General features: G+C 46.3%; 1 protein-coding gene across 1 annotated transcript; it reads left to right on the forward strand.

Moving 5' to 3' along the window:
- The first annotated feature begins 1,543 nt into the window (after positions 1-1,543).
- Positions 1,544-11,736, forward strand: LOC127300951 (glutamyl-tRNA reductase-binding protein, chloroplastic). Its single transcript, XM_051331152.2, has 5 exons — positions 1,544-1,984; positions 2,878-2,958; positions 3,340-3,444; positions 6,239-6,388; positions 11,258-11,736. The coding sequence occupies exons 1-5, from the start codon at positions 1,607-1,609 to the stop codon at positions 11,480-11,482; spliced, it is 939 nt and encodes a 312-aa protein (XP_051187112.1). The 5' UTR covers positions 1,544-1,606; the 3' UTR covers positions 11,483-11,736.
- The last annotated feature ends 12,129 nt before the right edge of the window (positions 11,737-23,865 follow it).

Consider the following 23,865-nt stretch of genomic DNA (forward strand, 5'->3'; position numbering starts at 1 on the left):
TTAACATAATTAAAAAATCACATTCTCATATTCTAACTCATAAGTCAACAGAAGTAGACGTGTCACGTAAGAATTTTACAATAAACGGGCAGGGTATGGGTGTACCCGCGGGTACGAGGCTATACCCGTGCCCTGCTCATGACTTAACGGGCAGGGTATGGGTACTACCCATGGGCATAAAAGTGTACCCATACCCTGCCCATGCGGGCACGATACCCGCGGGTACCCGTACCCGTGGGTAAAATTGACATCCTTATCCCCTGTTCGCGCGGACATGAACAAACAACCTCGGTCTATTTGGATACCCTGGTGGAGCTTCGCTATGAGAAGGCATGCAAGTATGGCTTGATAGATGTGGGTGAATACATAGGGAGTGACCCGATCTCACGGATCGACGGTGCGAGGGCAACAAACACAAAGAACAATGGGGGGGGGGGGGATTTGGATACAAACGCGCGCGCACACACACAAACTAGTTATCCTCAGTGGCCCAATTGATCAACTCAATAGCAAGGAAGAGATCCACATGATAAAGTTCCAAGCAAAGAGATTCCCAGCCAAAGGTAGAATTCCCAAATAGTAAGGAGATCAAAAAAAAAAGTAGAGTCTCGTAAAGTGACCAAATTGGTAGAGTTGCAAAGCAAGAGAGTAGTATTGCAATAGATTTTAGTAATGGAAAATACCCAAAGCAAAGAGAAGTCTTGATACAAGTCACTAGATTTGTGGTCTAAGGAGAGGAATAATCCCACTCGTGGGAGGAGGCACATGCATATTTCTGATCTCAATCTTATTTCAAGGGTTCCAAATGGAGGTGGGGCATATATAGCCAGTCATAAGCTAAGGGTACTTTAGGCATAAATAATTAGCATTAAAGGAGAGACATGGGATGAGGCCCAACTCATGTTTGAGTTCCAGTAGAGGTTAAGCGCTAGTACTGCTCGTTCGGGCGGTAGTACCAGCTAAGCCTCGCATATCCTTATAGGCGGTAGTTTCGATGCAGTGTCGGTCCAGTTTCAGGGCAACTTCTAGGAGCATGAATGTTTTAAGCGATAAGAGAGCAATAGTGGCAGTGGTAGTACCGCTCCTAGAGCTGGGTGGAGGTAGGCCGGTAGTGTCTGCTGGAGGTGCACGGAGCGGTAGTACCACTTGGTAAACAGTAGTACCATTTGGATGAGGTTTAGATTCTTCTCTTCGGTGCTTGCTCGACGTCTTAGGTCTGGTGGATGGAGCTTGAGTTATTGTCCATTAGAAGGACTTGGAGATCTTGAGGTGGTGGTGTCCGAAGGGTCACCTGTATCACCTTACAAACTATATTTGATCTTGCTGATTTTATTGTAATTTTTCTCCGGTTCATATTACATGTCGATGATATGGATGTATCAAAAATTAAAATGTATTCACATATATTCATATTAGAGACGAATAATATGGGAAGGAAGTAAAAAAATAAAATAACACAGTAGGAATTCCCCACTGTTTTGTGGCAAAAGAAAATAAGCTCAATATTTTATAAAATTAACACATTTGACATTGGACGAGACCTATCCTCTAGTCTCTCTCACCCCCTCGAAAGAAATCTCAACCTCCAAAGTATTCCAATTCCGCCATGTCGTTGACATCTCCTTCCATCCTCTCTTCCCCGCTCCCCTCCGGCGGCGCCATCTTCTCCAAGAAGCCGTCCCAACGGTCTTCCTCGCTCGTCGTCTCGGCAGCGAGGCGGGGAGTCCGGTTGGTGGCAGCGGCCGCGGCGGCATCGGCCTCCGCACCGTCGGTATCAGCGCAGCGGACTCAGCCGTCGGCGGCTGAGGTGGCGCGGACGGTGGCAGAGCTAGCGCCTTCCGGCACGCTGTCTGTCGTGGGCCCGGACGGCTGGCCGCTCGGCGTCGGCGCTCGTTTTGTTGCGGACGCCGCCGGCGCGCCCGCGCTCTGCCTAGCCGCGGCGGGGGTGACCGTGCTTGATGCGCGGTCCAGCTTTCACGTTGAGGTGAGGGAATGCGATAGTTTTCTTGGAGGCTCTGAGTGTCTTTGGATCGCGCCGATGAATATCGAGTTAGTTCGGATATGCAGTTGGGTGCTCTTAATCGAAATTACTGAACTGGATTTAAAAAATGACCCTTCAACGGAAGACTAAGTTTTTGTTGCTTTAGAATTTCCGTGAGAACGATTCAACTTTTTTAGTTAGATTTGATGATACGAGTAGCATTGATTTCCCTCAATGTTTAATTGCATTGTGACTCTGTAAGTGAAAAAAACGGAAACTAATATCCGTTCGGAGGTATGTCGTGATGTTTTGCACTTGAAGTTTTGACCTTATGCAATGGCCGTGTCAATTTGTACATTAATTTGTTAGATTGGTGCGCCGTTTTGAGAATATTCACATTTTCGGGTGTCAAGTGCTCTTTGGTTGACTTTACATTTCACTTTTTGGTTTTGTTGCATGTTTAGAGCACTTGGATTTTCATATTTCAGCTTTGAATTATTGACTGCGGCAGAACATTGGTCCTATTGGTAGCAGTGCAGTTTTGGTGAATTGGTTTCTCTTATCTCACTCTTTTGAAATTTGAAGTGAGCTATTTCACTTTAAGCCTTTTGTGTTTTTGTTCATTGTGGTTTGTAGTTCTTCGGGACTACCACCTTTGATTGGGTATTTTGCACTGCAGACATGGGTCAAATGCATTTTAGTCTTTAGAATTCGATGGAAAAGTAGTTTCAGTTACAAGGGTGATTAGCTTCACCACAGAATTGATGTACCAAAACAGTATTTTTACTAAATCATATATGGTCCATAGTCTAATGTGACATCTTATCTTTCTGTCATTGTACATATCATTTTCGTATTATACTCACCATTTTTTCTTCTACTTTTGGTGGCTGCAGTTTCGGCAAAGTGGAGCCAGGACACCTCAATGTACTTTTCTTGGTGCTTTGACTAAACCTAGTCATGAATATGATTTGAAGGTAAAAAATTATGATGTTGCATTTTGCTAAGCATATGCTCCCAATACAGTTTGGACTATCAGATCAGATGATTGTGTAGAAATTGTCTACTCAAGTATGAGCTTAGATACTATCTTGGGCACAATATTGTTATGGAGTATTGGAATTAGCAAATCAAACTACATGCTTGGCTGCGATCCCTATCTCTCCCCTGAAATAAGTTAACATCAACTCATCAAGTTTGTTTCCCCGCAAAAAAAATCATCAAGTTTGTTTGGAATGTTTCTGTTTGTTTTACTCTCTCAAAACTTAATTCATTTTGATCAACAGATCGTTCAGTTCTTGAGTAGTTTGAGTGTAGTTGGACTGATGATTTATAATGTGCTGAATTGAATTATGCAGAAGCTTTCTACAAGGTGGGAAAGGAAATTTGGGGAGGAGATAGATGAGGATAGTATGTATTTAATGTCCGTAGAGCGGATATTGCACATGGAAGATTTCACCGAGGTAGAACACATTATTTTCTTCTAGTACCTTTGTTTCTGCATGTTCTGATATCAGTAAAGTGAGGGTCTCTTAGTTTAGTACTAGTAGCTTGTTTGTTGTAACAGCACGGTTTCCAAACTTGCTTACACCTTACCCTATCCATGTTAACCCCCATGATCTGTTGGGAATTACTATCATTTGATGCCTGAGCTTATATGTTAGTACGAATTTTCTCCCTAGGCAAGGTGGGACTAATCCCTATTTGTTCGCACATATATTGTGGCCACACACAGGCACCACATTGTCATCCATCGCTTCCTACTTAGTCATTGGACTATGATGAATTTACATGCTTGTGAGTTTTGATTTTCAAAATGCAGTTCAATGCTGGTATGTTGCTACAGATTTTAGAAATCGCATGATGTAATCAGCGCCTGATGAGAGAGAGAGAGAGAGAGAGAGAGAGAGAGAGAGAGAGAGAGAGAGAGAGTAGAAATAACTCAACCAGCCTAAGTAGGCCACAACGAAGGGGTCCTAGCAAACCTAGTCACAGTGCATAGGAAGATAAAGAGTACAGCTTAGAACACATGAAATACAGCCATCGACCATGTGTGCTTGCTGCGACATCCAAAGCACAACTCACCCGACCACGAAGACTTGCAAGAGAACCAAAGGGACAACAGCCACCATCATGATAATCCCCAAGCGAGGACTCGCCATGGGAGCAAAAGGACGAGGCAAGGATACGCCACTTCTACCCCGATGGCAACAGAGGCTGCAAACCACCATCACAGATTGCCTGTCAGAGCGCAACCTAGCTGTGTCTTGCAGCAACTTCAACGTACCACGACTATACTCAGCAGCAGAACACAGCTAAGACTTGGGGAAATTCCAGAGTACTCTGATCAAGAATGCTGGTCACCTCACGAGGGCAACACACCAAACATCCCCAGAGCCATGCACTGCAACATGGGGAGGTAGCCACCTGCATGGTGCCACCTCCCATGCCGTAAGATCTGTCACCAGAGGCCAAGGAGATGGCGAATCAGGCCTGATCTGGAGATGGAAGGGAACAAACAAGCAATGATCACCCATCACAGCACGGGTCCACACGCCCAACACCATATGGGGGAGGAAATCACCAGCAGCCACGCACCCATTGCCACAACCCCACAGCCGAGCATGGTTGGCCATAGCCGAGCTCCTCTTCAACTCCTTCACGGCTCTCAAGAACAGGTTTAGTTTTTCTAGGAATAAAAATTGTGTCAGACAACACTAACCTAAGGCTGACATATTAGCATCATTTATTTCCTCACACAGAAATAGACTTGAAGATGTGATCACCCAGAATAGCCAAAGGTCAGGCTTTCCTCTGAACTGTGAATGTTGATACCGTGACCCACTAAAGTGGTCAGGCTTCATTATGCCAGCACCAGTAACAACCATTTTATCCTTGGTACTGTTATTTGAATTGTCACAAAAAGAGGCAGAATAGTTAGGCCACCAAAAATCTGACAAATTGCAGTCACTTGGTAAATGTACTGAGGCATTAATCTCATCAGTTCCATTCCTTCCGATGTTCGCTTTACTAGCCAACCTTTTAGAATCAGCAATATATTTCTCATCTAATAATGCAATCACCGAACCCCTGATTTAATCGTTAAATTGCATGCCTCAATACTTAAATTCATATAACTTGCACAAGGCATAAGGATCAGGTTCTGCCATCCTTCTTACTTGACATTATAAGACCACATCATTTACAGTACGAGTTCATTTCACACCAACCTTAGTAACCGGCAAAATAAACATGATATATTTACAGCAAGAGACCACCTGGAGTGGATAATTTGGACTGACGTGGTGGTAATTGGCAGAACCATGACTTGTTGCTGTGTCGTAGAGATTATGACCCGTTTATCTGTCGTAGAGAAGTTCCCATGCCACTCGTCACCAGAAAACTTCTTAAGTTCCTTGCTAGAGTGCTGTGCACATCTTCATTGTACTAAAGATGTAAACAGATACATGGTATGGCTTGATCACTGGGTTGGTGCATAATAACACATGGACACATGATTGCATTGCAAATTATGGAAATTTTGCAACTCATGTGTATTTGGATAGTGCAATATGCAATTTTAACTGTTGTTGGTATTTGTTCTCTTGTTCCAACTAGTGCAACTTATCAATTCTCTCCAGAATCTAATTGATATTTGTTGCTAATCGAACATCATACACTTACTGAGATGGGTTTATCAACTACCTCCATTTCAAAATATAAGGTGTATAAGTTTAGTCAAAAGTCAAACCCTACTAAGTTTGACCAAATATTCACGGAAAAATATCAACATCTATAATATTTAAGACATATTGAGGAAATATACTTTATGGCCAATCTATTGATATTGATTGAGTATTCTAGATGTTCATATTTTTCTTTTTGTATAAACTTGGTCAAACAAATAAGATGCTGACTTTTGACTAAACTTATATGCCTTATATTTTGGGACAGATGGAGTACCTTATATTTTGGGACAGATGGAGTACCTTATATTTTGCGACTTGCTATAGTTATCATATATTTGAGATCCATCTTTAGCATGTCTGAATCTACTTATGTTACTCTATTTTTTATGCTGATAGATACATGTTGAAGAGCCTACAGTACTTTAGGAGTTAGGAAATTGTGAATTTCATTTTGCATCAACAGTTAATGCTGAGTTTTTCTGTACTGAGATTCTGTCGGCGTAATTCGGCACGAAGAGTATGCTAATTAATGAGATATTTATGTTTACTGCATACCTTTTCTATCCAGGATCGCGTGTGGGTAGCCCCATTGGAATACAGTGACGCAGAACCAGATCCCCTTCGAAACTTTGCTGAAAGCATTGTTGAGGAAATGAACAGCAAACATGCTGAAGATGTTCGTAGGATATACAGCATTTACGCTGAATCAGATTTTCAGGTAGTACTGAACTTATTCTCTTACAATTCTCAACTTTGTTTTCGAGCTAATGGAAGCACATATTTTGTTTACTTGGAAATTATTATTGATATGGCTGTAGAGTTACCTAATCTGCTGCTTACACCTCAAAGAAAAAAAAGGCACAACTGACTTGTAAATCACACATTCGAGTTAAGAAATTAAAGAGGGTTCCTCGTGGCCAACACCTAGGGGTGGGCATATTAACCGATGACCAAACTACCGTACCAAAATAACCGGTACCGAAGCCGAACAGACCGAAACCGAAAAACTGATACAAAATTCAGTCAACCGAATTAAATTCGGGAAGATCGGTCTTGAGCATCGGTTCGGTTGCCCGAATGGACCGAATCAACTGAGTTATTTGTACCTGCCCCAAATTCTGTGTAATACCCCAGCTCATATGCATACGTTCTGGAATACAGAAGCCAAGTTTCATAAATTTTAAAGGCCCACACGCTGCTATCTTTCTCGACTTCTCTAGAGCCCCCACGCGAGAGATGCGAGAAGCAGCAATGTGCTCGCTCCAGGCCTCCCGCATCTGAGCCGCCTCTGTAATCTCCAACTCGCACCTCTATATTCCAGTCCGGCGGCCAGCGCGCGGCTGTGGTCTGGCGGCCAGCGCACGGCTGTGGTCTGGCGGCCAGCGCACGGCTGTGGTCCGGCTGCCAGCGCCAGGCGACATCTCGTCCCTCTCCAGTCAGGTGGCAGTGTCCGGCAACCCTCACCTGGGCAGTGGTGTTCCGGCTGCCCGTGCCCGGCGGCATCTCCTCTCTGTCCCACTTTTCCAACTTTATTTTGCTCGTCGCCTTGCGATTGATGCTAGTCTGTGAGGTGACCACGTAAAAATCAAGAGCGGACTCTGACTGCTTCCAATTTCCTGAAGACTTGTAGCGATTGGTATTTGTAAACTCCTGTAATCGCTGGTATATTTTCTGTTCGGTCAAACCGAGCACCGAACCGAATCTAGGATGTAACCGAATGCTCGGTTAGCTATTTTCAACACAATCGATCGGTCAGCTATTTCTCAAAACGGAAATTCAAAATAATCTGAAATACTGAACCGAACGGTTCGGGGGAACCTAATGCCCAGCCCTACCAACACCATCCTCGTGCACGACAACGGAGCCGGGGAAGGGAAGCTCGCACTGGAGCAGATGATAGGAGTCCATAGCCGGTGTCGGTGGTGGCGGTTGGTTTGGGGCCTTGTGCTCTGGGACCTTGTGGAGCTGCTTGCAGTTCACGGCTTTCTCCCTTCTTTGGCCATGTGTAAGGGCTGCACACTAACTTCACGAAGTGCTCAGTGTCCCCTATTGGGTGCTCGTAGGGTGATCCTCTTGAGGCTGCTGTGGTTATGGGGTGCCAACTGGCTCCTTCCCGATCTCGTACCTTGAATGGCCCTCCAATTCTTGGCCGATCGGATAGCGACGGGTGGCTTTGCCTAATGGCCAAGGTCAGTTGGCTGACGCCCTTACCCTGGTTAAGGCGGTCTTGGCCACCATCCACCTCCACTAGCTGATGGTCCTGGCCCTCTGCAAGAAGGTCTAGAAGCAGGTGGATACGTTCCTTCAGGGTTACCTTTAGACAGGTAGAGAGTCCACTCAAGGTGGCCACTGTCATGTCAATTGGGGTAGGGTGTGTCGTTCAATGAGGCTCGACGGCTTAGGTGTCGCCGACCACTTGAAGGCATTGTAGCCTCAGAGTTCGATAGATCTGGAGGATGATCCGATGCAGTGCACGGCGGCGTTGGTGAAGTGGATCTGGTGCTGCGGACGAGGGAGTCGGTGAACTCAGGTAGACTGGTGGATGAGAAGTATATGATATGGAGGTGAGGCGGTAGGCCAGCTAAGTACATCTGGGATATTCCAGTGCGGTGGTCCGGCAGGTGAGAGATGGGCCTGGAGTATTGCGAGAGTTTTTTGGGGGAAATGGGGAAGACGAAAGGAAGGCGGTAGACTATATCAGAGAAGATCTGTAAATTACGAATGAGACCCCAACATGCCGGCTTCACTTGTGTGCCATTGGGTCATTGGTAATAGGGGTCGAATGGGAATTCAAAGAGTTGACATTTCGGATGCGAAATACTGTATGGAGGCGGGAGTTTTGGCGCTCAACTCGTATTTTGAATCTCCCTGTTGTATACTAGGGATTGAATCATAGACCAGGCAAGACCTAGTACAAAAAATACTGTAATGTCTACAATGCATTATGCTCATTTACCACGCGTTAATGTTTGTAGTGGTAGCTAAGTGGTGCAACCCTCTGTGCCCTTGGCTCTGTCTCGTCATGCTGTTCTCCAGAAACGGGCATAGTGTGTTCAGCGCATCCACAAGATGGTGGTAGGCGATGGAACCTTTGCTCTCTTCTGTGAGGATCGATGGCTCCAGGGAAAAGCTATAGTGGAGTTAGCCTTGGACTTCCTCCTGCTTGTCTTGGGACGAACTCATGAGAGCGTCACCGTCAGGGAAGCTGTAGAGGACAGACGCTGAATCACAGACATCAGGGGCGCTCTCAGCCCCCTAGCACTGTGTCAATACTCAATACATCCAGGTTTGTTGGCTGTCTGGGATGTTCAGCTCTCCGCTTCCCTAGGTGCCTTGGTATGGCGATGGACGGCTGGCAGCCAGCTGCCAGTACACCTCTAAGACCTGCTATGATACCCTCTTCCGGGGGTGCGATTGTCTTGAGGTCATGAAAGCTCAACTGGAAGTCATGGGCCAGCCCCACCTAAGGTCAATTTTTTCATCTGTTGGCTTGCCAAGATCAGTGCTGTATGATCAAACTTCTCATGATGCGTGGTCTGCCCCCCTCCCCGGTCTTGCCAGTGACCAGTTGGAGGAGACCATTGTTCTGTCATGTATAATTGGATTGTACTAGCCCTTTCCATCAGTTCAGACCTTTGGTTGCGTTGGCTGGTGCATGAAGCTTGACAACCATGACCCACCTCCTCACTACTTGTTCGTTCTCGCACACCATGTGGCACGAGGTCCTCCTGGATCCGATTGTGCACCCGGCTGCCTGCTATTGGAGAAGACTTCGTTGATGAGTGGTTGCAGTTTCCCATCCACTATCCTACTACTGCGTGGAAGGGGACCTCTTCTGTCATCATTCTTACTTTGTGGTGGATCAGAAAGGAGCATAATGTGACCGTCTTCACGAGGATTTAAACGTCGCCAACCTGCTTGGTACAATCAAAGCAGAGGCACATCTTTGGGCAGAGGCGGGTATGATTGGGCTTGTGGCCCTCCTCCCGTTGGTGCCTGTTTCCTAGCGTGTAGTGTTGTACCTGTGGTGTGGCTTATTCTTTATTCCTTGGCTTGTACATATAACTCTATTTTCTATCAATGCATCATCAAAGCTTTTGCGTTTCCTCGAAAAAAAAAATTTGTGTGGCACCCAGGGGTCTCTTATTCTTTATTCTTTGGCTTGTACATATAACTCTATTTTCTATCAGCATCGTCAAAGCTTTTGTGTTTTTTTGGAAAAAATAATTAAAGGGGGTGGAAATAGAGCGTTTTTCTTCATTTTTAGAAGGCATAAATTTATATGCCCGTGTAGGAAACTTCTGATTTCATTTTTTTAGAATACCTCTTTCTCTTTTAGATGTCCAAGATAAGAGCATCTCCAACAGAGGCTGTAAACTAGCGCTGCGCTAAAAAAACCGTCAAGCGCTGTGCGCGTTTTTCGCCCTCCAGCAGACGCTGTAAAGTAGCCCGCGCTGTAAATAATTTAGTGCGCGCGGCAGTTTGCGCTATCCAAAGCGCTATATTTGATGCGCCGGCTACCGCGCGCTGTAATCTTTCAGCGCGATTCTTCCCCCGCGCGAAGAACCGCGCGAAGAAAAACGACTCTGAAACGTCTCTCCCCTTCCTCTGCTCCACCCTCGACCCGATCTGCGCTCGCGGCCTCCGGCGGGAAGAAGCAGCTGAAATTGAGGAGAGGGACGGCCGCGCCAGGCGGCGGGGAATGGACGGCCACGGGCCCAGACCCGGCGCCGGCAAGCTGATGCACACACCGTCCTCGCTCCTCCGCTCCCCGACCGTATCCAACTGCTCCTTCCAGGCCGTCTTGCTCGAGGACCCGGAGCCCGACCACAAGAAGGCGCAGGTCATCGCAGCGCAGCAGGCCAAGGACCTCCACCACCCGCACGGCCTCCGCCCCGCCGCGACCCACCCGGCCCTTGTCCTGCTCGCCCTCCCGCTCGCGCTACTGATCCTGCTCCTCGTCCTCGTCCTCCGCGACCACCGGCGCCGGCGTCTACAACTTCTTCTGCAAGGGGAAATATGAGGGCGAGTGCTACGCGGTGGAGTGGTCGGGCGGGCAGAGCCACAGCGTCGGGGCCAGACGTGCTCCGACAGTCCGACGGGAGCTCCTACGTCGGGGAGTTCAAGTGCGGAGTCAAGCACGGACTCGTCAGCTACTACAGCACCGACATTTTCTGCACTGATTCATCGCACTGCTCACTGTTCCATTCCAATGTTCATAATAGACTACTCCGATCTGAAATCTGTTTTAGGAATGTACTAGTTCCGAAATTTAGTTGATTTTTTCAGATTTATTTGTGGTATGTTTGATCTTGTTTGTTGTATGTACACTGGAAAAACTTGTTTGTGGAGCTCTATTTTACAGCCTCTGGCGAAGGGTTGTTTTTGGCTTCTTAGTTGCGCTGTAAAATAGAGCCTCTGCTGAAGCTCGCGCCAACGCCGCGCGCTATATCCGGATCGAGCGCGCTGCAAACGACTTTTACTGCGCCAAATTTTAGAGCCTCTGTTGGAGATGCTCTAACATATGCAACTAGTAGAAAGCTTTTTTTCTGCACAAGAATTAACAATGTCCCATGTATGGTAACAGGCGAGGGATGTGAAGATGATTTGGGTAGACAAGCTGGGTTTTGACTTGCACGTTCGTTCGGAGGAAGGCATCTTCGCTGTTCGGATACCTTTCTCAAGGCAGGTCTCTGACGAGAAGGCAGTGAAATCTTCATTCAACATGATGTCTCATCATGCATGGGAGGTGGAGAAGAGTTATGTGGCCCCAGAGTTTGAGAAAGTACAGCTACTGAAGAAGGTCAGATAGATTATCTCCGTTGCCGTATCATACCTCCATGGTTGATTTTTTGTCACTGATATTCTCTGCCTCTTAACATGTACGGTGTATCTTGTGTGTATTTTCATTCATCTTTTTTTTCATATGTATCATAGATTAGCGTCATTATTTAAGAAGAGAAACAAATTTTGATGGTAAATGATTGATATACTGTAGGCGGCTTCATCACCATTTTCACCTATATCTGTGAACTATGATATGACATTTGGCTAAATGTTGTTCCAGTGTACTGTCTTCCCTGTTATCACTTACTAATGTGAGTTAACATGCAAAGTTATATGAATTTTTGGATGTCAGCATGCTCAAATGTTACAGAAGGAAGCAGTCCTCATTTATCTACCTTTAAATTGGTACACTTATTTTTTTTTGGGGGGGGGGGGGGGGACGCTTTATTAATTCAAAACCATAGTGTTACAATCAGTCCTAAAACTGTGCAAAAGAACCCAATTCTTTCATGACTATGGATACGGCGGGCAAACTATTGAAGGAGCGACAGCCAACCTCGCAGCCTACTTGATCAACAACCAGCCAACATCCAATGATCCGATGGCACAAGCTCATCGGAGCGCCCTGGAAAGTCTTGCGATCCTCAGAGACAAGCTCACTCCTAGGAAAGAGAAAACCACGTATCATGGTAGCGGATCTAAGCATCGCTCATTATCAAAAGATGCCCACGACGATATCACGCAGAGTAAAATTGACAAAGCTCGCCGCCGGCGTGCTGCAAGAGAAGGCTATGACAGCGATGATTCTGAAGAGACTCAAGAGCACGACGGAGAACTCCGAGGTGCCGATTGTCTGAGCCACAAGATTTGGAGGTGATGCCATCGAAGAGATTCAATCCAACACCTACTAATGCCGCCAAGTACGACAGTCGGCAGGAGCCGAGGTCTTGGATAGACGACTATTTACAGACAGTGATCCTACACAAGGGAAACCAAGTGGCGGCGATGCAATGTCTGCAGCTGTACCTGAAATATTCGGCACGAGCATGGCTAAGAGGTCTTCCGAAGGGATCCATTTGGTCTTGGGAAGGCCTAGTCGATGCTTTTGTAAAAAATTTCCAGGCCACATACAAGAGACCTGTTGGAATCGAAGAATTGCGCTAATGCCACCAAAAGCCAAAGGAGTCAACGCGCGCATACATCAGGCATTTCACTAAACTTCTGAACGTTGCCGAAGATGTCTCCGTTGACAGGGTGATCGACGCTTTCAGTGACGGCATCCGACGAGAATCCTACATTGAAGAACTCGGTCGAAAGAAGCCGAAAACCATCACCAAACTCATGGAAATTGCCAATAGCTAGGCTGATGGAGAATACCACGTACGAAAGCCACGCCCGCGTAGTGACGACGAAGAGGATGACCAGAAGCACGATTTGGTTCATCGATGCGACCGTTGCAAAAAGAGGATAGACCATGGATACGAGACCTCTAGTGACACCAACATCATCGCCACGGGATATACTGATCGACGAGACGACCGATATAATGATCGGCGCAGCGACAGACATGATGATCATCGGGGTGGCAACTGTAGCAGATCTAGCGGCAGCCGAGGTAATTATAGGGAACGGCCACCACGGGTTCCAGAACTGCCGTTTGCTAAGCAGCTGAATGCTCCTTGTTACATACACGTGTACATCGACCCCGAAGGATAACACCAAGAAGTCGAGTCATCTACTCAGGGACTGCCGACAGTTCCTTGATCTTCAGAAGTTCTATGAGTCGAATAAAGGGCAGACGCACCTCCCGAGCCCACCATCGCCACCTCAGCATCAGGTTCAGTAAGTTCAAACTCGAGCTTCCAATGAAGCTTTTCCTCCACCTCGAGGACAGATGAGCATGATCCACAAGACTGGTTTCTCCAGAAGGGAGATGAAGAAGCTTACGCAAGAAATCAATCTTGCAGAAGGCACCATGGCAAAGGTTCCATAATTCATCGACTGGTCTGCGCAAAGCATCTTGTTCAGTAGAGCCAACCACCCGATGTCTATTCCAGGACCAGGCCATGCAGCTTTGGTAGTCGACGCGCAAATTGGTGGGTTTAACATGAGCAAAGTATTCATGGACGGTGGAAGCGGACTGAATCTGATATTTGCAAGTACAGTAAAGACGATGGGTATTGCAGTCGACATGTTGCAGGAATCTGATACGTGTTTTCATGGCATTGTTCCAACCTTGCCAGCATACCCTCTCGGCAAGATCTCCTTGAATGTAGTCTTCGGGAAACCCGACAATTTCAAGAGGGAAAGGCTCGAGTTCGAGGTAGTAAATTGGAAGTCACAGTACCATGCTATCCTTGGAAGACCAGCTTATGCCAAATTCATGGATGGGCCTCATTATGCATATTTAAAACTCAAGATGCCAGGTGACACGTCGCAAACGTATCTATAATTTTTGATGCTCGATGCTTGTTTACAACAATTGCTATATGTTTTGTTTACACTTCGTGGCACTTTTTTACATTTTCTGGAACTAACCTATTGACAAGATGCCACAGTGCCAGTTCCCTATTTCATGTTGTTTTGTATTTCTGAAAAGTTGTACATGAAATATTCTCGGAATTGGACGAAATAAAAGCCAAAGTTCCTATTTTTCCCGGAACGAAGATGGAGTCCAGAGGAGAGACGAAGGGGAGCCACGACGCGGCCACACAGGCCCTAGGCGCGGCCCATGCCCATGCCACGCCTAGGGGTGGTGTGGGGCCCTTGGCCTCCACCGACCTCGTCCTTCCGCCTATAAATGCCTCCCGGCGCAAAAGCCCTAAATATACCAGCCTCCGTCCAAGAAAAGTTATGTAGCTCCTCCGCCGCCGAAGATAAGATCCAGGGGACAGAAGTCTCTATTCCGGCACCCTGCCGGGACAAGTAATTGCCCCCGGAGCCATCTCCATCAACTCCACCGCCATCTTCATCGCTGTTGTTAACTCTCATGATGAGGAGTGAGTAGTTCTCCCCCGAGGTTGAGGGCTTTACCGGTAGCTATGTGGTCTATCTATCTCTCCATGTTGATTTTTTTTGTGTGAAAGCTCCATGTTGATCTTTATGTGATCATGAGCTTTGTAATCTAGTTCAATAAGTATATGTTATTCTTCAACTATTGTGCTACTCAAGTGGTTTTATTATGTGATCTCTGGGGACACCTTGTCCAGCGGTGTGAAGGTGACACTGTGGACACCGTGTTTGTTTCTTAAGCTTAATTTACAGAAATACTTATGAATTGTGGCATCTAGTTAGTACCATCTTTGTATGCTCAAAGTGATAGCGTGGGGCGTCCATAGGAATGTTATGCAGGCCTACACAGTGAATTTGTGTTTGTTATCAAACCGGAGAGTGGTTCAGAGTAGCGTAGTGAAGAGATAATATCTATGTATTCAATTATGACATCATTGTTGAGAGTGTCCACTAGTGAAAGTATGATCCCTAGACCTTGTTTCCAAGCATTGAAACATCGTTTACAACCAGTTCTGCTACATGTTTGCTTGCTGCCATTTTTATTTCAGATTGTAATTACCAGTCATAATCATCCATATTACTTGTATTTCACTATCTCTTTGCCGAACTAGTGCACCTATACACCTGACAAGTATATTGGGTGTGTTGGGGACACAAGATACTTCTTGTATCGTAATTGCAGGGTTGCTAGAGAGGGATATCTTTGACCTCTACCTTCCTGAGTTCGATAAACCTTGGGTGATCCACTTAAGGGAAACTTGTTGTTGTTCTACAAACCTATGCACTTGGAGGTACAACACTGTCTACAAGAATAGAAGCGTGCGTAGACATCACCAGGCAACAACGGAACCAATATTACGGTTCACGGAAGCTTTTCTCGTTCGGACAATTGTGACCGAGAGTTCCAGATGATTGCCACTAAGTTTGGGATAAAACAGGAAATAAAGACTGTAGACTTTATTCCCAAACAGTTAGCTCTTAAAGACAAGGAATCTAAGTCCAAGGAGTTAGATAGCAGCAAGAAGATGAAGAAACAACCCAATGATCCTTCTATGTCAGTACCAACTGTCAAAACTTCGGCATAAGTCGTTAGTGCCTCTACAGAAGTCACTAATCCTTCGGCAGCAATTGCCAATGCCTCAACAGAAATTATCGGCACAACCCAGGAAGCTATCGGCACCTCAACAGACGACGTCCAAGCTAATGAAGACCCTACTCTTACTTAAGAAGACGAGTGGTGGCTTATACCTTTACTTTTCATAGAAGTTTTATTTTCAATAAGGCTTCCTAAGCCATTGCAGTTTAGATCATTTCTGGTTACAAACTTATTAATAAATTTTAAAGTTTCGTCTATGCAAGCATTCGATTGATTCAAGACCCTGAAAAATTCTCGAGTTCTTCGCATCACAAACCACGATTCCAGAAAATGTCACTAAATACAGTAAGCAAACCTGATAAAAAACTTGGGGGTGTATGAGATATCCTGTAGTGATTTCATCTAAGCTTCAGGGAACATGCAAGTGCTGCAATCGATGACAATCAAAGGACCATAAAAAATAAGACAAAGCACAAATCATTTTCATCAAAGCCTCAGGAAACATGCGAGCGTTGTAGAAGATGAAAACGATACAAATCAAGAAAGGCCCACGCCGGTACATCAAACATAGAGTACTAAGAGCTACATAGTCGATAGTGCACATGGTTCCCTCGATTTATTCGAGGGCTGCTTCCAACAAAACTTGAAAAATACACTTTCGGTTCTAGCAAAGTTGCGATTACTACGGGTTCCTTGGGCGTGCAACATGAGCTCATCACTCAAAATTTTGCTGCCGATACTATACAAATTACAAGCATCATAATACCGATGCCGAAGGGCTAGCACGCCAAAGCCCACAGCTCAGTCGACAAATAGTCCAAAAAATTGCAGCCGACATCTGAAGACAATCATGCAAAGCAACAATGCTTAATCAAAGTGACAAAGTCATCGCCTTCAAACATTTGTTCTTCTCTATGAGCATCGATATTTGTACAAAGGAAAAGTCATCGACTTCAAAGATTCGCTCGTCTCATGAGCATTGATGCAAATATGAAGGAAAGTTCAAGATTGGGTAAATAAGTTACATCGTACACGTGAATAAACTTACATCCAAGGTACCAACATTTGGGTATCATCAGTAAAGTAATCTACATCAATTATCTCATTTACACAGATGGTCAAAGTTATCAAACTACTCATGAGGTGCTTCAATCGGATAGTTCGCTTCGGAGCTAACATCCAATCTAGCAACTATGATGGCGATGGGGAAGTACTAGGTCACTTCGGCATCAGCCTTAGCAATTGCTTCCTAATCCAATGAAGGGTGCTGGGATAGCACAAAAGCTAAAGTTGTTTCTGCTCCAGCAAGAAGTTGGTTCTGCACCAAAGTGCGGACCCTTTTGGCATTCCTAAAGTTTGACATTAAAGCCAACAACATCGGAGGAACCGGGTTGAGAGGGAACATGGCCTTCCATATCATCTTCAAGCCTGCATGACACTTGTCAAAAAACCGGTGCACTTGTTGCACCCGATCTTAGAATTTTGCAATAGTCGCAGCTTTTGATTTATTGGTCCAGAAGACTTCATTGAACTACGATAGATTCGTCAAAGCTTCAACCCGTTCGTGGACTCTCTTGTTCTTTTCGGACAAGTTTAGAGCAATGACTGGTAAAATGATAAAGCAAAATTTAGGCACCAAGGAGATGTACTCTCAAAATTGAGGGAGTCGAAGGATTATCAAGTACTCACAGTTTAAGCTCTCTATGGCTTTTTGTAGTTCGCTTAACACATACCGCTCTGCTTCCATAGCCAGTTCACATTTATTATTTATTATAGCCGCCATGGCATGAATACCCAGTAGATCTTTCTCCGTACGAGATATTCGGATCCGCATTTTGTTGAAGAAGGTCGGTTTCAGAGGCAGCAACCGAAGTATCTTCAACAAAAGGAGCCATTGGAGCTACCTGCAAATACAACATCGAGTGTGCATCATAAATATGTACAATATCAAGAACTCCATTCACTCCCATCGAGAGCGCACAATCAAAGCTAAACATCATAGTTACGAAGGAAAGAACTGGCAACATTACCAGCTTGAATTCATTACAGAATAAGGCTTTGGAAAAGCCATTGTTTGAAACAAAGTATTGGTTACAATTTGACCAAAAATCTTTCAGGGGGCCTGTGTTTGAGTTGATAGGCTTGGGGCGGCTCCGCTGGCAGCTGGCTTGATAAGGGGGATCCCATCAGATCCTCCTAAGGTGTTGCCCGATCCTTCACAGCGAGAACCCGGTAGATAAATACCTCCAATTACGCGCGGAACGCAACCTGAAGTAGGGGATAAATCCAGCAAGCAACGTGATGAAGATCACCACCCTTCACGACCAAAGCACGGCAATCCTTGATGAACACAAGAACCTCCGCAACAACTATAATAGATAAATGGCGGTGCCACCCCCGGAGGGATGCTTCACCAAGCACACACGCGATAGCGTCTAGACTTAACTCAAGCTGGTTCTAACCCTAATCCTAGCCGCACCCACCCTTATATGAGGAGGTGGCCGGCCAGCCCCCAGTGGGCCTCTCTACCTTGGTTTGGATATGCCCAAACCAAACTGACTCAACTCAATAAAATCCCTAATTGGCCCACATATGACCATAGACATAAAATACGATAAATAAGATAACTAGCTAGGTGGAGTCCTAAAATTTTGCTTCACCTTGGCCTTCATGTCCGTATCATCCTCCCCCCTTCAAGAAGCGTTGTCCCCAAAGCATGAGGGTCGTCTGGAAAAGGTGACGTGATATGTACATCACACGTCCGCGCCGTCCTCAAGTCTTGCCTGCCTACCACACCACATCCTCCCTCTCGGTGTGCTTGACTCGATACAACACTTGGCGCCTCCTTTATTCTCCACATGAGCTTGGACTTCGGCGCCAATACCTTCTTCTTGTGAGATTTTGATGGACCCCTGTGTCGTTGAACATGACCCTGCACAAGATGTGTAATGCTTGGGCCACATAAATGCCTCACACGTCCATCCTTGCCTCGATGCATCCACGGTGTCGCGAAAAACTGGACTACAGTACTCCTAACACGGTAATGCCGATGCCCACTGTCTCCACTGACGCGCTTGCCTCCCACACCTCCCACGCGCATCTGCGCCATATGTACTAAAACACCATCAACACAAACATCATCAGTCTGTATACTGGCATCAACACAAACTGGAACTGTAGCACATGCTGAAACATCATCAACAATAGGATTAGCTTTATCCGGCTTGTCACCAACAAGAACTGGCTTGTCATCTACAGGCATGGCTGAAACATCACCAACATCAATGCTCGGAACATCATGCACCTCATGCTGCACTTTACACTTGTGCAACTTCTCCTTAAGCACCACTAACTCCACATCGGACTTGATATGATCATCACCTATAGGCTTCAAAGTTCGCTGTTTGCCACCATGCATAAAAGAATATGTATTTTCTCTCCCAGCATGCGTCACATTATGATCATACTGCCATGGACACCCAAGTAGCAATCCACACACCTCCAAAGGCAACACATCGCAGTCTATTTCACCAACATAATCATCAACCGTAAATGGCACACACACCTTATGAGTAATCTTCAACATACCACAGCTATTTAACCACTCAAGACGCTTAGGTTCAGGAAGACGCCATGTAGACAACCCCAATGCTGCCACCACCCCCCTGCTTATGCCATTAATACAGCTACCACCATCAATCATCAACTTGCAAGCCTTGCCCTTTATAATGCACTGAGTCTGAAACAAACTCCACCACTGAACCTTGTCAAATGTCTTGCAAGCATCATCTTGTACCTTCTTGATTTGCATATTCAGCCCTCTCAATGGTACATCCTCCTCCATGACCACAGTAGTGCCCATGGTATCAGAGCCAGGTTCCTTCTCCTCTGAAGATATCACCTCACCCTCAGTGACTGTCTGTACTGGACCAACCTCCTGAATAGGAACTATACACTTGTCCACTTCCTCTATTGCATGCAAAACTCCGGACGGCTGCTCACTTGCCTCCATATATGGTAACACGAAACCATCACGAAGAAAAGTCTTGAAGTCCTGCCAAGTACAAGCAAATTCTCCTCTTTCAACCGCATCACACCAACAATTGTCTAACTCCTCGTCCACACGCCGGTGAGCAAGAACATATGCATTATACCCACTGAACTTCACATTGTATATGCGACATCGATTGAAACCCAGTCCATGTGCTTTTCCCAATCTTCATACTCCTCAACGGTCGCGTAATGGTGTAAATACCAATGAAGTTTGGATGCGTGACGTTGTACTCCCTTCCGGATGTCAAGATAATCATTCAAAAAAACATTGGATATCTTCCGAAGAGAACACCGCATGCCCAAAACATCGCCTGGAAATGAATCCGTCGCGAAAGACTGCTGAACCACCGGTGGAAACTGATTGCGCTGGCCTGGTAACCGGTTCATCCGACCAGGGAGCCGGTTGGACCGGCCTGGGAGCCGGCAGATCCGGCCTGGGAGCCGGTCGGGCCGGCCTGGGCGCCGGTTGGTCCGGCCCTGGCCGGGCTGTGCGCCGGGTTGGAGTGCGGGACGCCCAGTACATCGCCCCGGTTGGCACCAGCATGCGGGCTGGTTTTGGCCGGGCAGGCCGGTGGTAGGGCCGGTTAAACCGGGCCTATAGCCGGGTGGGCCGGTTATAGGGCCGGTTGGCTGGGCCTGGCACCGGATGATGTCCAAAACTTCATCTTCTTCCCGATTCCAAAACTCGAAATTCGCAATTCTGCTAGCAAAAACTGCCCTAGACGGTGGAAAATCTGCGCCCCAACAGCACCAAACTTCCTCCACCTCAACCTTCTTCAACCTCGAGCCAAACTCCTCCGATGAAACTGATCCTATGAGATCGATCAACAAAACCTCGCCGTGAGCAACCCAGAAATCTGATACCAAATGATAAGGGGATCCCAGCAGATCCTCCTAAGGTGTTTCCTGATCCTTCACAGCGAGAACCCGCTAGATAGATACCTCCAATTACGCGCGGAATGCAACCTGAAGTAGGGGATAAATCCAGCAAGCAACATGATGGAGATCACTAGCTAGGTGGAGTCCTGAAATTGGGCTTCACCTTGGCCTTCATGCCCGTATCATGGCTTGTTGGCTTCTACTAAATCAAGAAGTTGCCGCACGCATTTACGCGGTGCCACACTAAAAGGGCTGAGGTCAATAGCTAGCCCATCTTGGTCTTTCAGCAGCTCCGTTGTCAATAATTCCATGTCAGCCTTGAAGCCATACCCCATCAGAATGGAAGGCAAGAAGAGCGCCGTAGGTACGCGAGGTACGTTTGAATACCTCGATGATACCCTCGGTTTCGACGGAGAAGGCATCCACCAACTGCCCCAGAGTCTTGTTCTAGTCTGCCTTTGGGAAAACCATAACGTGGAACCTCGACAATACTGTGTTATTCTTCTGAAGAAGAACTTGGACAAGTTTGCCGGAGTCGACCGCTAGGGAAATAGCATCGGCAGCAGAATCAGCCGGGGGCTTGCTTACAGTATCTGCAGGGATATCGGCATCCCCTGCAAAAAGTGAAAGCAGAAGCAAGAAATAAATAAAGCTAAACAAAAGGAAGTTTGAAGATATTGGAATAAAGTTACCCAGCAGAGACGTAATGGAGTTGCGGAGCAGATCCTCCTTCTCCTTTGTCTGGACCTGAGCCTCCGCCTTCGCCTTCTCCTCCTCCTTTAGCTTCTTCTTCAGATGACCAAGCTTCTTCTTCAACAAATCAGCCTCTTGCCGAGCAGTGGCCGCTATTTTAACTACCTGGTCAAGCTGGGCAGACTTTGATTGGGCATCTTGTTGAAGCCGAACGTTTTCAGCTTGAAGGAGGGTGAATCAGGAGGCAAAGTCCTTTATTATTGTTATGACGGCTTGGATAGTCTATGACATAACACAAGACACATACGTTATGACTAAATTAAATTTTCCTTTGAGTCTAAATTCGACCGTAAGCAGCCGAATATAGACTCGGGGGCTGGAAGAGAGAGAATCATCGTCAAGAATAAAAGAAAATGGAGTTGTGATACTCACATGCTCTCCGCGAGTCGAAGGGGGAGAGGCAGCTGTCGAAGGAATTTATTTTCCCTTCGGGAAAGAAGGAGCTTGTACTTCTTGTGATAAATCTGGAGCTTCGGATGTGGCAGGAGTTGGCTTGCTGGAGGTGGTCTTCGCCTTCTTCAAAGGGGGGTCTGCAAAACCTTCGTCGCTGCACAAATATGCATGTGTTTATATTAGTAGTATGGGTAAAAGTATGCAGATCAGCTTTCAGAATAAAAGGGGAATTCTTACGAGTTGAAGAGCAGATCATCCTCTTCGGCGAAGCCACCTGATGGCCTCTTCGGCGGCTGATCGGTAGATGTCCCCAAAGCTGCATTAACAAAAGGAACGCGATCAACATCATTGTCGTGTTGACTCGACTCCGCTGTATCGGTTAATTCATCATCAAGGATTTTATGTTCGACAGAAGGAGCTTCGGGATTGAAAGGATTATTGTACTCCTCCTTAGAAGCCTCACTGTCCTCGACTACTTCTGCGTGAGATTCTACATTGGAAGTAGAATCACCATCCTCGGGATCTTCTTCAACATCAGATATAGTTGGGAAATATTTAACAATTGTAGGGACCTATCGAAGAAAACGAAAGTTTAATAAGTTGAAGCAAAATATCAAATACAAGTATCTAGGGAAGTATGAGGAAATTGTAAGTTCACCTCGGCTGGTTGGTGAGTCAGTTCGTATGGATCCTGGAAAGCCAACAACGGAATAGAATCATCTTGGCTGAAATAAGTCAAACGTCTAACTTCATCTAACAGTTCATTTTCCCATAATTCTGCAACATTGATTCGAGTCTCGTCCTTGGGACCCGAATATAACCACATCTGATGCGCTTTAGACATAACTGGCTGGATGCGACGCCTCAGAAATACAACAACAACCTTTTCTTTATCTCCAATATTCTTTCATACAACTTATCAGCTACTACCCTTTCTTCGGCAGTCAATATGTTCCTCCAGGATTCCTTCGGCGTTGCTTCGAGTACGTTAGCAAAATTCGGCAGGCATGTGTTGCATCCGGGTGTCGAAGGGTCCCTAAGATAGAACCACTTTAACCTCTAGCCCTGGACAGATTCTCTCATCGGGAAGTTGAAGTAGGGTCCATTGCTGCCACTGTATCGTTTGACGAAGAACATCGTTTTCCATAAACCACAATGGGGATCAATGCCAAGGAAGGCCTCACAAGTGGTGATGAAAATTGCAAGATGGAGGATATAATTTGGGATCAACTGCCAGAGTTGGATCCCGTATGAAAGCAAAAGGCACCGGAGGAATTCATGCGCCGGTAGGGATAACCCACGAAACAAAAACATGAGAAACATGATAGTAAATCCGACAGGAGGATTGGGACGAGAATCTGAACCTGGAGATTATGTCGCCCTCATTGTAGGAGGTTAATCCAAGGCTCCGCGCTTTCTTCTTGTCGCGCTTCATCATAGTGGATGCTGTCCAGTCACCTAGGGCATCCCTGACAATGGCGGCGGCGGCTGGGACAACTTTTTTCGGCGTGGCTGCGGCGGCATTGGGGCCGGTGGCGCTCGTAGAGGTGCTAGCTGCTGCGGTGGCGCCCTTCATCTTAACCATCTTGGCGAAGTTTCTGAAGGACTATGGTGTTTGGGCCCGGCGGCGTTAAGGGCGCAGTAGTAGCAAGTTGCAGAAACGAAGGAAGAAGAAGATGTCAGGGTGAGAGAGAAGTAAAATCTTTGGGTCCCCTTTAGAAAGGAAAAGTTGCTCAGGATCTAGGCCGGTGGATTCATGCCGTAAAAACTGGGCGCAGATTTAGCTCACCACGTGTCAAAATAACAAGCAAGCCAAAGGACTATTACCTCCACTACGCGCGGAAATTGAGGAGACACCTCAGATAGAGCGTAATATTCGGTCATTTCAAAAACAGACTGCTCAGACAGGGATGGGCCCGTCAGGTCACATCCTATCAGACTCCCAGCTGCAGTTACGATGCCACTAATGATGTCACCAAGGTTATCGGCCTCCTTTGTTGAAATATTCGAATAAAATTGGCATCCGATAGAATCTACTACACTTGACTACTCGACTTGAGTCTACGCACGGTTGCAAGCATTTGTCCTTAGACTCGGGGGCTACTCCCATCGGGAGCGCTGGACGCGCACCCGATAAAAACAAATAAATCCAAAGAAAAATGGAACCGAAGGTTCCAATAAATCCAGGATCGAGCCCGGGGACTTGATTCTGTGTAGGGTAA

Source organism: Lolium perenne, chromosome 7 (genome assembly GCF_019359855.2).
Source record: "Lolium perenne isolate Kyuss_39 chromosome 7, Kyuss_2.0, whole genome shotgun sequence".
Classification (NCBI taxonomy): domain Eukaryota; kingdom Viridiplantae; phylum Streptophyta; class Magnoliopsida; order Poales; family Poaceae; genus Lolium; species Lolium perenne.